This window comes from Symphalangus syndactylus, chromosome 4, assembly GCF_028878055.3.
Source record: "Symphalangus syndactylus isolate Jambi chromosome 4, NHGRI_mSymSyn1-v2.1_pri, whole genome shotgun sequence".
NCBI classification, from domain to species: domain Eukaryota; kingdom Metazoa; phylum Chordata; class Mammalia; order Primates; family Hylobatidae; genus Symphalangus; species Symphalangus syndactylus.
Window position 1 is genome coordinate 55,315,639 of NC_072426.2, and position 16,395 is coordinate 55,332,033.

The window sequence follows — 16,395 nt, forward strand, 5'->3', positions numbered from 1 at the left end:
CCTATCTTTAAAAAGATTTTTTTAAATTAGCCAGGGTGATAGTGCACGCCTATAGTTCCAACTACTCAAGAGGCTGAGGCAGAAGGGTCACTTGAGCCTAGGAGTTTGAGCCTGCAGTGGTAAGCTATAACTGGGCCAGGGCACTCCATTCCAGCCTGAGTGACAGAATGAGAAACTGTCTCTTAAAAAAGAAATTACACAATACAAAATAACAAGCACATTCTTATTTTGATCTGAACTACAAGCTCTTTCAAATAGCTTTTTTTCTCTCTTTGACCGTATATACCAAATCTTCCCACTGAAAGCACATTACATTGAGAAGTCAGGGTAAATTTATATCCTGGGTTGCAATCTAGCTCCTCCATTTAAGAAATTCAAATAAGAACCCCTACTTTTATTTAATAACATTTTAGTTTAAGCTGTTAAAATTCTTATACACTTTTACTTCCTTTTTTGTTAGTTCTGGAAAGTTTAACTTGTAAAAGGCATTATAATTTTTAAAAAATTATTTTATATATTTGCAGTGTGCTTTGATCAGTTAGTTTGAAATGGATTCTCTCTGCTTGTCTTTTGGTAAAAGCATGGCACTTTTCTGCCTTTCGTAGAAAGTGAACAGCCCTTCTTCCTACAGAATAGAGTGTGGAGGGCAAAATTATTTTTCACAAGAAAAGGGACAAAGTAATACTTTTCTAAGCTTAATAAAAGACAGTTGTGGCTGAAAAACTGCAATCATGTCATCTAAGTTTTATCTTGCATAAGCAGCAGAGTGAAGAAATTCCAGAATTAATAAGCCTGCTGGTACAGCTGTGCCCTTAGTTGAAAAGTTCAGGGTGTTCTTTTCATACTCACAACTGGACATTTTGCTCCATATTAGCCTTTGCAAGATTAATTGGCTCCCTCCACTTCCAAGCTGCTAAAATATTTATGAATGGATCTATTTAGAGGATGTAAAATTTAAAGTAGATGCAACAAATGATCATTTTGACTAAAAATTATTGTCTATATTTGGCTTGATTTTGTAATAACCAATAATTAGTTATTTTTAATTGTCAAGTCCTCTTACATATTGAGTTACAAGATGAAAAATAAAACGTTTGAGAAATGATGAAAGGAAGTGGAGAGTTAAAAGCCAAAGACAGTCTTTCTAACCATAGCTTTGGTTATTAATGTAGCTGTAGTTATCATCCAGGGGGCAGTTGGCAAGTTGATCATCAGTCCTGCCAATGATATTAGAAGAAATTGGCTTAAAATAGAAGATATAATTTCATGACCCAGAAGTCTATTGAACAGTATAATGAAATCTGAGACAATTTCCTCTAATGTTTTAAAAAGTAGAAAATGTTTTCTTTTGAAGGAGTGGTTTTGGTATGTTATTAACTAGATGACTTCTTTCAGCCTTATGTCATGTATTTCTTAACTCTTTCTTTCTCCTGCTTTCCCACTCTTTCTGCTTAGAAAAGGAAGATTACATAGATCAAACAGGTGTACAATACTGAGCAGAAATGAGCAGGTTTAATCAGAGTGCACTTTTGTGTTTCTCCAGTTTCAAAATTAAATCTGCATACTGCTGTTTTATTTAGTTGGCTTTCAACACAGTCTGAAAGTTCAGTTTCTTTATGAATGCCTGTATAACTTCGGATAGTGACTCTAAAATTACTCAGTGAATAGATGTATTTGCTCAAAATTAAGATAACAGAGAATTTTTATTATTTTGTCTATATACTTTAAGGCTGAACTCTATTCTTATGAAAAGTTATGAACCATGTGTTCTTAGAGCATGTACTTTAGAGCCAGACTCACCAAGTTCTTCCAATTATGAGCTAGGCTTATTTCAAGTCACGTTAGTTCTCTGAGGCTCAGTCTTTTCAATATAAAATTGAGATTATTTGTAATGCCATCCTTACAGAATAATTATGAAAATGCAATATTAAATATATTAAATTGCCTTTATAAGGAAATGACTAGAATGTCTGATATTTAGTACTCCAGCAACAAATTTTTATTCTTTTACCTTTTTAAAAAATATTTTTTCTCCTTTTTTCCGTATCTTATTTATACAAAAGCAGGCGGAAAGAATGTCACAGTCTTTCTGTTGTTCTAAAGAGACTATCATATTTCTTTTGACTTTGAAAGATTTAGCTGTTTTTCAGGTTAATGGAAAACCCATTCAAAATTCCTTTTGAATTCTGAATTATGTAACAACCAGAGTGAAATGCTGGCCTTTCTAAAGGTGTCAGCTGAGCTAGAATTAATAGACACTTCCAAGAAAGAAAGAAATAAAATAGTGAACAGAGGGTTATTTTTCTTTTTCTACCTAATCTTTTTAAAAAAATAAGTATCACTTAGGATTTTCCTTTTTTTCTTTTGAGACGGAGTCTTGCTCTGTCGCCCAGGCTGGAGTGCAGTGGCACAATCTCAGCTCACTGCAAGCTCCGCCTCCTGGGTTCACACCATTATCCTGCCTCAGCCTCCCGAGTAGCTGGGACTACAGGCACCCACCACCACGCCTGGCTAATTTTTTTGTATTTTTAGTGGAGACGGGGTTTCACCGTGCTAGCCAGGATGGTCTTGATCTCCTGACCTTGTGATCTGCCCACCTTGGCTTCCCAAAGTGCTGGGATTACAGGCGTGAGCCACCGCACCCGGCCAGGATTTTCCTTTTTAAATTATCTTTTATGATACTGGGGAGTACTGTTCTGTAGCTAACATACTTAATTGCTGGCCTCTAGTTTCAGTGGTTGGCAGAATAGGGACAGTGATCATATAGTTTATATTTGGAAATGGTTGAAATAATGCAAAAAGATTTCATTTTCATTAAAAATAATGACTCATTTCATGATGTTAATAAAGAACTAAACCATTTCATCAAAATGCATAATGAATATGCCTAATTTTTATTTTTTAAAGATTAAAATGAACAAAAAATGGCATGATGGGAGCCTCATTGATAGTTTATCACAGATGCCAACATTATCATTTTAAAACAGGTAAACACCAAAACTTATAAATAAAATTAAGATATCTTAAGACATATTTAAAAATATACAAATTCTCTACAATAATATGTATAAATACAATACTTTGTCATTGTTACTTTCTGGGGGTTATATTTTCATAAGCAAATTTTTAAAATTTTTCTACTTACAAGTCTAGATGATGATTAAAATAGTCACCAATTTCCACACTACAAACACAGATTTTTTTTTGTAAATATGTAATGTTGCAACTTGGTATTTTCACTACTATACACAGTCCTTCTTCCTATCTCCTAAACTTTATCTGATAGTTTTCTATTGATGAGACATTTCTTCTCTGCTATAAACATCTATCACAGAAGTCTTAACTGAATTGAAATGGGAGGAATTGATACTGATTTCTATAAGTTGTATGTCATATACTTCTTCAATCATATTTTAAGATATAACTATAACTTTATATTAGTTTAGTTTGAGTCTTCTATGTCAATATATTACATATATTACGATAGATGTGTGCTACCTTGCTTTCAGATACTTTCATGCCCTTTGTTTTTGTTTGTTTCCTAAAGCATGTACTCCCCAGTTACTTGAGGATTTTAACAGAATTTAAAGATTTAGCAAAGAAAGCTGCCTATTCAAACTACTTACTCTTTCCTTCTCTCACAAACATGTATGTATTTATATGTATATTAGTGTGTACTTTATTTGTTCTTACTCTTCTAAAAATTCACACATAAAGTTGAACGTAATCAATGCACAGCATTGGGATTTGTGAAACTTGAATTCTGGGCACACCTTGGTCCTTAAAACTATGGTACTATGACATCCCTTGAGTCATTGTCTCTCAGTCTCCTTGACTTAATGCTAAATGAATATAATAACTGAATTGAACTTTGCACAATATCATCCAGAATAAATTACCTAATGATTCAAAACATATTGAAAAGTGGGAAGCACTTTAGAATTCTAAGAGTGACTAATGAAAAGACTTCATCAAGACATATTATTTTCTCATGGTCACCAGAAAGGACACACCCAACCATTTTCTCCATCAATAACATTTGTACATCATCTTCCATAGCTTTCATCCCTTAGATGAAACTCTGAATAAGTCTTCATATCTCTCCCTGTATTTTGATTCTAGATTCCACTTGAAAAACTTACCCTGCAATAAATCATATAAAATGAGACAAAGGTGAAACTGTTTGTCAATTACTTTTCCATCTGAACTTTTGCAATAAAATGTCTAGATTCTTTAAACCAGGTGAAAACAAAATTATGAATGAAGACAAGTGAGTTATAAGTTTTTTAAAGTAAGATTTCTAATTGTTTATTAGTATTTGATCTGAGATTGAAATTGAATGTCACAAAAGGAAAATCACTAAATTGCTATTATTGCTACTAATGAAAAATGCAAGTGGCTTTGCCAGTAATTAAAATAGTAAAACAGCAACTTTCATATTCAGAGTTTTATGTGGCACATACAACTTTCTTTTCATAGGTCTTCTGATTCTGGTACAGTGGTATCATCTGTAGGTTCGGTTGTTATCACTATAGGAATATTCTCAGATATCCATCCCTTAGGAGTCCTATTAAAGGACCGTCTGCCAGAAAGGGGATTGACAAAGGACATAAACCTGGGATCTGTTAGCAATAGTAGCTCAAAATCTGGAACTTTAAATTTAACCATTCTTGATGCTTTTTCAAAACCTCCAAATGGTGTGGCAACCCTGTGGGAAATAAAAAATAAAACAGATCTCAATTAATATTCAAATTTATTTGTCAAAATAGAAAACAATTTCATAATTATATAGGCATGATTTTATGGGTGTATTTAATTCATAATTTTATGGATACTTATATTCTATGAATGACTGTCATTTTCTGGCCTCTGAGGCAAGCACTTCTACTTTAAAGACCATGTTTCTATGAAAAACCAAATATTGATAACAAATTCATTGAAGTTCCTTTGTATATACTATTAGTTTTGGACTAATCTATTCCCTGTACCCTGAGCTCATTACAGACATGTCTTGCCTTTGTACTTTTACCAACAATATTTTCCCTATTCAAGATATTTCAAGGCCGGGCGTGGTGGCTCATGCCCATAATCCCAGCACTTTGGGAGGCCGAGGCAGGAGGATCACCTGAAGTCAGGAGTTCGAGACCAGCCTGGCCAACATGGCAAAATCCTGTCTCTACTGAAAATACAAAAATTAGCCGGGCATGGTGGCGGGCGCCTGAAATCCCAGATACTCAGGAGGCTGAGGCAGGAGAATGACTTGAACCCAGGAGGTGGAGGTTGCAGTGAACCAAGATCATGCCACTGCACTCTAGCCGGGGTGACAGAGTGAAACTTGTCTAAAAAGAAAAAAAAAAAAGATATTCCCTGCTGGGTGCATTGACTCACACCTGTAATCCCAAGTACCTGGGATGCTGAAGCAGGAGAATCACTTGAGCCCAGGCGTTTGAGACCAGCCTGGGTGATATAGCAAGACCTCATCTCAGAAAAAAAGAAAGAAAGAAGGAAAAGAGAAGGGAAAGGAAATGAAAGGAAAAAAAGGAAATGAAAGGGAAGGGGAGGGGAGGGGAGGGGAAGGGAGAGGGGAGAAGAGGAAAGAAAAGGAAAATAAAAGAGAGACAATTTCCTCCCTGACTTCTCCACTTGTGTATGTCCTATAGTCTTGCAGTTCTAACTTCCTTCAAACTATCCCTGCCCACATTCTTAGCCACATTCCTGTAGCATCAATTATTCTATGTCAGTCCTTTGCTACTAATGAAATGGTACTTTGTATTGAGCTTCTCCTTTTAAGAATGTGGATTATCTATTTGGGTTATCTGTGAATTATAAACTCTTTTAGGGCAAGCAGTATGTCCGTTGCATCTTTCTACCTCAAAAACCTTAGCATTCTTCCATTTGTCTTCTGAATAAAGCCCAACTTCTTTATCTTGTCATTCAAGAGCCCACATAACTTTTTCGCTTTGTTTGATTTAAGCATTTGATTACTCATTCAGTGCTAGAGTTTCAAGTGAGCAGTATAATCAAAGTCTTAGTTCTTACATTCTAGTGAAAGAGACCCTAAACATAACCATATACAAAAATATCTAATGGTAATAGCAGCTGTGCATAAAGTTAAAATAGGGTGTTATAATATTGAATAACTGAATTACTAAAAAGTTAACAAGAAAAAATAAAAAGATGCTACCTGGACATTCCTTATCAGAATTTTCATGTTTTTAATATAATGAGCCATAATGAGCCATACAGGGAGGGAAGCCGGAAGGGATGTATAAAAGGAATGAATATGAGGCTGTCCATAATCTTTTCCAAAACATTACATATCAAAAAATAGTATTGAATAGGTGTTATGGAGAAAAGACTGTGACCAGGTAATTATTCATGTACCAAGGTAAAAAATATGTATGTATTATAGATATGCATGGACTCATATTGGTGTTCCCTTCCTAAGAGAATGAATTACTTGAAGACATATTCCAGATAACTTTTGAATAAATAACTCAAGTAGCATAATATAAAAAGTACTGGCAATAAGAATAAAAGCCACTTTAAAAATGTGGTCACAGGCCGGGCGCAATGGCTCATGCCTATAATCCCAGCACTTTGGGAGGCCAAGGCAAGTGGATCACCTGAGGTCAGCAGTTCAAAGCCAGCCTGGCCAACATGGTGAAACCCTGTCTCTACTAAAAAAATACAAAAATTAGCTGGGTGTGGAGACAGGCGCTCGTAATCCCAGCTACTCAGGAGGCTGAGGCAAGAGAATCACTTGAACCCAGGAAGCGGAGGTTGCAGTGAGCTGAAATCGCGCCACCGCACTCCAGCATGGGTGACAAGAGCAAAATTCCATCTCAAAAAAATATATATGATCATGAAAATTAAATACAAATGCAAGCTGCTATTCCTGGAAAAGAATATTTAGTTTAAAATATTTATATGACAGAAAGGCAAATAGTAGTATGCAGATTAAATTAACAAGTATTAGCTGGCAGGCAGGGGATGAGGGTAAAGAGGACATATTTCTCTTCCTCCCAGGCATAGGTGGGAATCAGAAGTTATTGCTTTGTTCTTGAATTTAATTATTAGGTATATCATTCATATATACAGTTGACTAATCTAACAACAATGATGGGTTGAAGTTAAAACAGGATTTCTTCCCTCCAGATCACCACAGGCAATAAAAGTAAACAAGGTAGAATTTATAGAACATTGGACAAAAAATAAAATAGAACAGTCTAAGAGACGGGATTCAGGAGTCAGACTAACTAGCCTGAAACACCACCTTGATCAAAGGTAAATTACTCGACATACACAGCACATGATTCCCCAATCATTATGTAAAATCCATTCACCTTTTAATATACATATTTAATGTGTGCCTACTATGTGCCAGGTACTGTTTCAAATGTTGCTATGATCTGCATGTCTTCCAAAAATTATGTGTTGAAACTTAATCTTTACTGTGGTGGTATTAAGAGGTGGAGCCCTTTGGGAAATTACTGAGTCATGAGGGCGCTGCCCTCATGAATGGATTAGTGCCTTATAAAGGGGCTAGAAAGAACTAGCTTAAGTCTTTTTTTGCCCTTCTTGCATCCATCATGTGAGAACACAATGTTCACTTCTTTTGCCATGTGAGGACACAGCAAGAAGACCCTCACCAGACACCGAATGCTGGCACTTTGATCTTCGACTTCCCAAGCTCCAGAACTGTGAGGAAATAAATTTCTGTTCTTTATAATTTATCCAGTCTCAGGTATTTTGTTACAGCAGCACAAACTAAGACAAACACTAAGATCATAATGTTGAATAAAACAGATAAAGTTGCAGTTCTCTGTGGGTGCCTACCCTGTAGATAGGGACACTCACTTTTAGGAAAGGAATAGATAAATTCATAATATTATAAGGTAATGAAAAAAAGAGCTATGAAGAAAAACAAAGGAGAATGAGTAGATGAGAGTTTGTTCTATGTATCCATATCACTGTTGAATTTTAGTCCAGGAGAAAGAGTACTATTTAAATAAATTTTCAGGAAGTGCTCTGTGAGATGACATTTTAGTAAAACTCTGAAAGATGTGAAGGAATGATCTACTGAAAATCTAAGGAAAGCATTTCAGGCCTAAGGAAACAAGGGCAAAGTCCTCAAAGTGAGAAGGAGTCTATTATGTAAGAAACAGTAGAAGCCAAGTGTGGATACAGCTGGGTGAGCTTGAGGAAAGCCTTGCAAGATGTAGCTGGAGACAGACAGGAGCCAGCACTGTGAGGTCTTCCAGGCCATGATAACAAGTTTGGATTGTATTTTATGTGTAACAGTTACAAAGTTTTTAGTTGGAAGGGGACGTGACCTGATTTTCATTTCTAAATGATTTCTTTCTGGCTGTTCTATGGAGAACAGCTTAAAGGAGGGCAAGAGTGAAAGCACCAAGTCCAGTCTGAAAGCTTTTGCAGTAATCAAAATAAGAAATGATGACAGTTTGTACTAGGGTGAATGTATTTTGAAAATAGACCGAATAGCCGGGCACAGTGGCTTACGCCTGTAATCCCAGCATTTTGGGAGGCCGAGGCAGGTGGATCACCTGAGGTCCAAAGTTGTAGACCAGCCTGGCCAACATGACAAAACCCCGTTTCTACTAAAAACACAAAAATTAGCCGGGCAAGGTGGCGGATGCCTGTAGTCCCACCTACTCGGGAGGCTGAGGCAGCAGAATCACTTGAATCCAAGAGGCAGAGATTGCAGTGAGCTGAGATTGCACCACTGCACTCCACCCTGGGCGACAGAGTGAAACTCTGACTCAAATAAATAAATAAATAAATAAATAAATAAATAAATAAATAAATAATAGACCTAATAGGATTTTGCTGATGGCATAGAGTATAAGGTGAAAATGGAATTAAGGGTAAGCCCTAGATTGTTTATGTGAGCAACAGGGAATATAAATATGCAATTTACTGAGATGAGGCAGATTGGAAAAAGAGCCCCTTTGGAGCTAGAGATCGAGTTTCATTTGACATGTTAATTTTTGTATGTTTGTTACCCATCCTATGGGTGATGTCCAGTGGCAGAGTGAAGCTCAGGGAAGAGTGCAGGCTGAGTATATCATCGGCATTATCAGCACATAGGTGATATTAGAACCTTGGAACTGTACACCATCACAGCCAGGAATGGGTGTAAATAAAGAGAAGTTGGTGCCTAACATATGGAGTTTGGAAAGGGAGGAGCCAGCAATGAAGGCTGAGAAGGAGAAAGATCTGGAGATTTTGATGATCAAAAAGCCGAGGAACAAAATTATTTCTTGGAAGGGGGAATGATCAGCCATTTCACATACTGCTGTGAAGTTGAGTAAATTGATCACTGAGAATTCACCATTGGATGTGACAACATGGGGATTAGCTCTTTAAGTGGAATGCTGGGATGTAGTCCTGATTAAAATGAATTCAAGAGAGAATGTGACATTAGGAAATAGAGACAATAAATATAGACACTATTAGAAAAGCATAGAAATTTGAGGTAACTAGAAGAGAGCCTGGGGAAAAGATATTTTTATTAAAGATGGGAGGCATTTTAATATGTTTGTATGCTGATAGGAATAACCCAATAGAGAGAAAAACAAATGATGCAGCAAGAGAAGGAATAATTGCAGGATAACCCTAAAGTGGATGAGAGGGATTGGGAATCAGTATGCAATTAGAGAGGCTGACTTTAGGAACAAGGCAGGCAACTCATCAGCTCTTTTAAGAGAAAAGGCAGGCTATGTGGTTCTGAATGTACTCAACTGGCAAATTTGATAATGAGAAGGTAAGGTAGGTGTCTTCCAATTTGCTCCCACTTTATTTTGAAAAATAAAAAGTGATCCCATTGGTTGACAGTGAGGAGTAGGGTGAGGTATACGATGTTTGTTGAAACATCCTATGTTGAGGAGAAAGTGTGAATTGTCTTCTAGGAGGTTGACAGACCGAATTTGCTAGAGAATGTTGTTGGATTGTCTGGCAGTGCTGAGATTTGTGGTAATCACTTTAAGGGGAGACAGCAAAACTATGTGTTTTTATCCAGCCACATTCAGCTGCTTAAATATGAGTGCAAAGTAGATGGATTCTGGACTTAATCAGAATTGGAGCTTTAAAAGTTGGGTACAACATTTGGAGAGAGATGAGAGGAAGATGAGATGTGTGTAAAATGGAATGATCATAATGGCGAACTACAAAATCTGTCTAGGTAGAAATTGCGAGCAAAGGGATTGATGGACTTTAAAAAATGGCGTCATTTTGATATGTGGAACTGAAGCATTATTGAAATAAAGAACAAACTTTTTTGTTTTGTTTTTTTTTGAGACAGTCTCGCTCTTGTCACCCAGACTGGAGTGCAGTGGCACAATCTCGGCTCACTGCAACCTCCGCCTCCCAGTACTCAGTGTGTGGTCACAGAAAGCAGCACTGGCTTCATCTGGGAACTGGTTAGAACTACAGAATCTTAGAGCACAACCTAAACTTACTGAATTGGCGTCTGCACTTTGACAAGAGCTCAAGATAATTCCCACACTAATAGACTTTGAAAAGCACTTAAAACCGTGCCTGATATAGTACTCACTCAATAAATTAGCTTCCATCATTACTATGCCTTATGTAGTTTAATAATCACAAGGTACCTGAATGATAATCTAAGTTCTTAAAGTTCTTTTTCAAATTAATCTCTCTTACACACTAGATGATTCAGGGTCCCACATTTTGTTATCTGGTTTAGTGACTGAGGAGTCTTTATGACTCAAAGTTGATTCAGTACAAAAGAACACTTCTTATCTCAGATGTTCAAGAGGTTCAAGATGATATTTTATCATTTTAAAATCTTGCCATTGTATATCAATAGTTTGTTCAGGGCCAGGCACAGTGGCTCACGCCTGTAATCCCAGTACTTTCGGAGGCCGAGGTGGGCAGATCACCCAAGGTAGGGAGCTCGAGACCAGCCTGGCCAACATGGCGAAACCCTATCTCTACTAAAAATACAAAAAAATTAGCTAGGTGTGGTGGCAGGCGCTTGTAATCCCAGCTACTCCGGAGTCTGAAGCAGGAGAATCGTTTGAACCCGGGAGGTGGAGGTTGCAGTGAGCCGAGATCACGCCACTGCACTCCAGCCTGAGCGACAAGAGTGAGAACTGTTTAAAAAAAAAAGTTTGTTCAATGGTTGATTCACCCATTTATTCATGCAACAAACTACTGATTTCTTAGCATGTCTAGATACAATGCTGCATGCTAGGGAGTCAAACACGAAAAAATTGTAGATCTTAACTTCAATGAACTCAAAGACAGTGAAACATGAGGAAAAAATATAACATGGAATAAGCTAGTTACTCTAAGAGAAGAATGTACTGAGTGCAGAGGAGCCTAGGGTAAAAAACACCTTAGCCTACCTGGCAAGTCAGAGCACATTGCTTCACTTTTGAGCTCAAGATCCAGACAAGCTACCTAATTTTTAGAACCCAGTGCAAAATGAAAACACAATGCCCTGTGTTCAGAAATTATTAGGAATTTGAAGAAAGAAACAGCAGAGCAACAAACCAAACGTGGCCCTTTGAAATAAATAAATGTGGGGCCCCATGCAATTGCATAGGTCACACAACCATTACTTGGATTTTTTTTTTCTTTTTTTGAGATGCAGCCTCACTCTGTCACCCAGGCTGGAGTGCAGTGGGACAATCTCGACTCACAGCAACCTCTGTCTCCTGGGTTCAAATGAGTCTCCTGCCTCAGCCTCCCAAGTAGCTGGGATTACAGATGCCTGCCACCACACCTGGCTAATTTTTGTATTTTTAGTAGAAACAGAGTTTCACCATGTTGGCCAGGGTGGTCTCGAACTCCTTACCCCACCCGCCCCAGCCTCCCAAAGTGCTGGGATTACAGGTGTGACCCACTGCACCTGGCCCATTATTTGGTTTTTAAGAATGAATAGTTATCCATTAGATGCAAGAGATTGCAATTGAATGTTTCTAGATTTAAGCAAAAATTGATCAATTAATCTTGTATTTATTTATTCCAGAAATGAATTTATTTAGTTATTTTGTTTTCTGAATTACATCAAAGAAGATACATCCCCCTGCACTAAAATACAGTATTTGGGTTGGCATTTAGTGGATTGCTTTTCCCCTTTTCATCCAGTTCTATTTTGTTTTTTTCCTACTGATTTATAGGTCATTTTCTTCTCTTATAAATGAAAACATTTCCTTCCATTTTATCATCCACCTCCCATCTCCTACCACAGATACAATGAAGAGCTGCTGTTTGGAAAGCAGTTTTCTTTTTTTTGGCATCATTGAGGCTACATCCTGTTTGTTTGAATTTGATTGCCCTCAACACACAAATTAAAAGAGAGTCCATTAATAGAGATGTTAAGTTTTCAAAGCGAGAGACTAGTAAGATTTTTAAGGTCCCTGAAAATAGTTTCAAGTCAAAGTTAGTGAAGCAAACGTTTCCAGTGAAAGATTTAAAATAGTCTACTGAAAAATACCTGTGCATCTATCTCCCCAGTTCCCACAACATAGAAATTCTTCAAACATAGGTCTGACTTAAAATGATTTTTCTATTTCATCATCTATGTAGTGAAGAATAAGCCTGTTTCATTCAGATTCACAGTTAGTAGATACTTTCTTATTTATTTTGATGGGTCAGTGACGAATTACATTTATGAAAATTAATAGTACTGGATATATAATACACCTATAATAATTACTAATTATTCTATAAGGTAAAGAAGTAGGTAAAATGATTGTATAAAAGTTAAAATATTCTACTAAGTAGCTAATGAATGTACTATATTTAAAGGTACTTAATCATATCATTATAGAATTTATTTTGCAGATGGGGAAATTAAGAGGTTAAGTGACATACCCAAAGTCATACAGCTTTTTGAAGCAGAACTGGGAATCCGAAACTGCCTTTGCAAAATTATAACTGAGAAAATTATAACAGTGAAAGAGATCTTACCTGACTCCATCTTGCTTCTAACCTCCAAGCTGTTCCTCTTCCTTTCCTAGGAATATGTCAAACTAACTTTGGGAGAAACTTATGGTTTAACTTTGAAGCAATGGCGATAACAGCCCTTTCCCAAAACAAATCCCCTTCCTGCCTGGAGACTAGACTGCTCTTGCAGAACTAACAAATCAGCCACAAGATCAGAAGTTACAGTTTAGGTGTCTTGCAGCTGGAGGCTGCAAGATTCTGACCCTCCCCAAATTTTTCCTTGGGGATAACATCACTATGGTAAAACCTTAGAACAATGTTTGAGATATTTTATAAACCCTGTACTCAATGGATCAGCTAGCACCACTCAGATCAATAAACTGGCTGATCTTTGGCCCCCACCCAGAAACTGACTCAGCGCAAGAGGACAGCTTCGACTCACTATGATTTCATCTCCCACCTGACCAATCAGCACTCCTGACTCACTGTCCCCACTACCCACCAAATTTTCCTTAAAAAGCCTGATCCCCAGGGAGACTGGTTTCAGTAATAATAAAACTCTGGTCTCCCGTCATGCAGCCAGCTCTGCGTGAATTAAACTCTATTGCAATTCTCCTGTCTTGATAAATCAGCTCTGTCTAGGCAGGGGGCAAGGAGAACCCTTTGGGAGGTTACAAGCCTCCTTGCAGGATCCTGGTTTACTTTTTCTCATGGGTTTAATAGAATATTATTTGAATGTAACATAAAATTTGAATACACTCAGAGGAACTACAAAAATTCAAAGTTGAATTAAACTCTGGGCCATTTTGAAATTGTCATTACACTTAGGAGCCAATTGTCATCCACTCATTATCATTGCTGGATGCCATTTGACTATATCTTACCTCTCTGGGCTTTATCAGCAATATCTAATAATTACATATCATAATGTAAACTACCAAACAATATTATTTTACTCTTTGCAAGGACTTTGGAAATAACTGGAAATTGCTTGCTTCTTTCTCTTTGTCTCTTCTGTTTTGTGTGTGTGTGTGTGTGTGTGTGTTTGGAAAAAATGTGAAAAGTAGATGTATCAGAATAAAGTCTTCGTGTAATATAATGTTAAATTATTTAATAATCAGAAAATAAAATAAAATATTTTATTAAAAATATATATGTATAATAGTTGTATGACAAAATAAATCTTTGGCCAAATGGCTTTCTTATAATTTTGAGTAGTTTGATAAAACAAAATCATGTTAACCTACAATAGGGAAAATAATAAATTGAAAATAATAACTTGAAAATTATTTTATGCCAGAAAATTATTTTATACCTGAGAATTATTTTAGCCTCTATTTTAAATGACTAGATTTTGTTCTGGACTAATTCAAAGAATGGCTTTTGTCACATTTAGTTTATAAAAACCCAGACACCTATTGAGATTATTTTGCCTATGTGATTTTTTTGAAATAAAAATTTTATTGAAGTGTAAGATACAGAAAGTGCACAAAACATAAGGTAAAAGATAATTAATACTATTTATTTTGTAATTATTGCTGGTATATAAAAATATTAATGATGACCTTTTATTCTGTGCTCTCACTAAATTCACTTGTTAATCCTAATGATTTACTGGTAGCTTCTTTTAAATTTTCTATGGACATAATCATGTCATTTGTGAATAATGACGTCTTTATTTTTCTTTTCCTATACTTACCCCTTTTATTTATTATTCTTGTATTATTGTTTGGCAGGGGTAAACAAACAGCATCTTTCTCTGAAAACATTTACGTATGTTTTAACTTTTACCTTTAAATAATATTTCTACTGGATATAGAATTACAGGTTGGCCGTTATTTATTTCATTATTTTAAAAGTGTTAATCCACTCTCTCCCACCATTTCAGTTGGAAAATCAACTGTCTTATTTTTTCTCATTTTAAGATAATGTGTCTATTATTCCTTCGCTTTAAGATTTTCTTAGTTGTCTTTATTTTACAATCATGTGCCTTGCGTGTGGTTTACTTTGCATTTACCTTTCTTGGGTGCTGTAGTACTTCTTGAACTTGAAGCTTGATGTCTTTTGTCAATTTTGAAAAATTTTATGCCATGAATTCTTTTTTTTTTATTATACTTTAGGTTTTAGGGTACATGTGCACAATGTGCAGGTTTGTTACATATGTATCCAGGTGCTATGTTGTTTTGCTACACCCATTAACTCATCATTTAGCATTAGGTGTATCTCCTAATGCTGTCCCTCTCCCCTCCCCCCACCCTACAACAGTCCCCGGAGTGTAATGTTCCCCTTCCCGTGTCCATGAGTTCTCATTGTTCAATTCCCACCTATGAGTGAGAACATGCGGTGTTTGGTTTTTTGTCCTTGCGATAGTTTACTGAGAATGATGTTTTCCAGTTTCATCCATGTCCCAACAAAGGACATGAACTCATCATTTTTTATGGCTGCATAGTATTCCATGGTGTATATGTGCCACATTTTCTTAATCCAGTCTATCACTGTTGGACATTTGGGTTGGTTCCAACTCTTTGCTGTTGTGAATAGTGCTGCAATAAACATACATGTGCATGTGTCTTTATAGCAGCATGATTTATAGTCCTTTGGGTATATACCCAGTAATGGGATGGCTGGGTCAAATGGTATTTCTAGTTCTAGATCCCTGAGGAATCACCACACTGATTTCCACAATGGCTGAACTAGTTTACAGTCCCACCAACAGTGTAAAAGTGTTCCTGTTTCTCCACATCCTCTCCAGCACCTGTTGTTTCCTGACTTTGTAATGATTGCCATTCTAACTGGTGTGAGATGGTATCTCACTGTGGTTTTGATTTGCATTTCTCTGATGGCCAGTGATGATGAGAATTTTTTCATGTGTTTTTTGGCTGCATAAATGTCTTCTTTTGAGAAGTGTCTGTTCATGTCCTTCACCCACTTTTTGATGGGGTTGTTTGTTTTTTTCTTGTAAATTTGTTTGAGTTCATTGTAGATTCTGGATATTAGCCCTTTGTCAGATGAGTAGGTTGCAAAAATTTTCTCCCATTCTGTAGGTTGCCTGTTCACTCTGATGGTAGTTTCTTTTGCTGTGCAGAAGCTCTTTAGTTTAATGAGATCCCATTTGTCGATTTTGGCTTTTGTTGCCATTGCTTTTGGTGTTTTAGACATGAAGTCCTTGCCCACGCCTATGTCCTGAATGGTATTGCCTAGGTTTTCTTGTGGGATTTTAATGGTGTTAGGTCTAACATGTAAGTCTTTAATCCATCTTGAATTAATTTTTGTATAAGGTGTAAGGAAGGGATCCAGTTTCAGCTTTCTACATATGGCTAGCCAGTTTTCCCAGCACCATTTATTAAATAGGGAATCCTTTCCCCATTGCGTGTTTTTGTCAGGTTTGTCAAAGATCAGTTAGTTGTAGATATGCGGCATTATTTCTGAGGGCTCTGTTCTGTTCCATTGATCTAT

At 36.5% G+C, this 16,395-nt stretch overlaps 1 protein-coding gene across 2 annotated transcripts in view; it reads right to left on the reverse strand.

Moving 5' to 3' along the window:
• Positions 1 to 4,275: 4,275 nt before the first annotated feature.
• Positions 4,276 to 16,395, reverse strand: part of MYOZ2 (myozenin 2) — a 51,074-nt gene continuing 38,954 nt past the window's right edge. Inside the window, exons 1-2 of one of the 2 annotated variants that reach the window (XR_008657100.1) lie at positions 12,964 to 13,283; positions 4,576 to 4,708 (exon numbers count right to left, since the gene is read on the reverse strand). Coding sequence is in view for 1 of the 2 variants with exons in the window: in XM_055274715.1 (XP_055130690.1) it covers positions 4,474 to 4,708 (235 nt within the window). In the remaining variant the exon portion in view is untranslated. Of the gene's footprint in view, positions 4,709 to 12,963; positions 13,284 to 16,395 lie in introns of those variants that run through there. The other variant, XM_055274715.1, reaches the window with a different exon arrangement.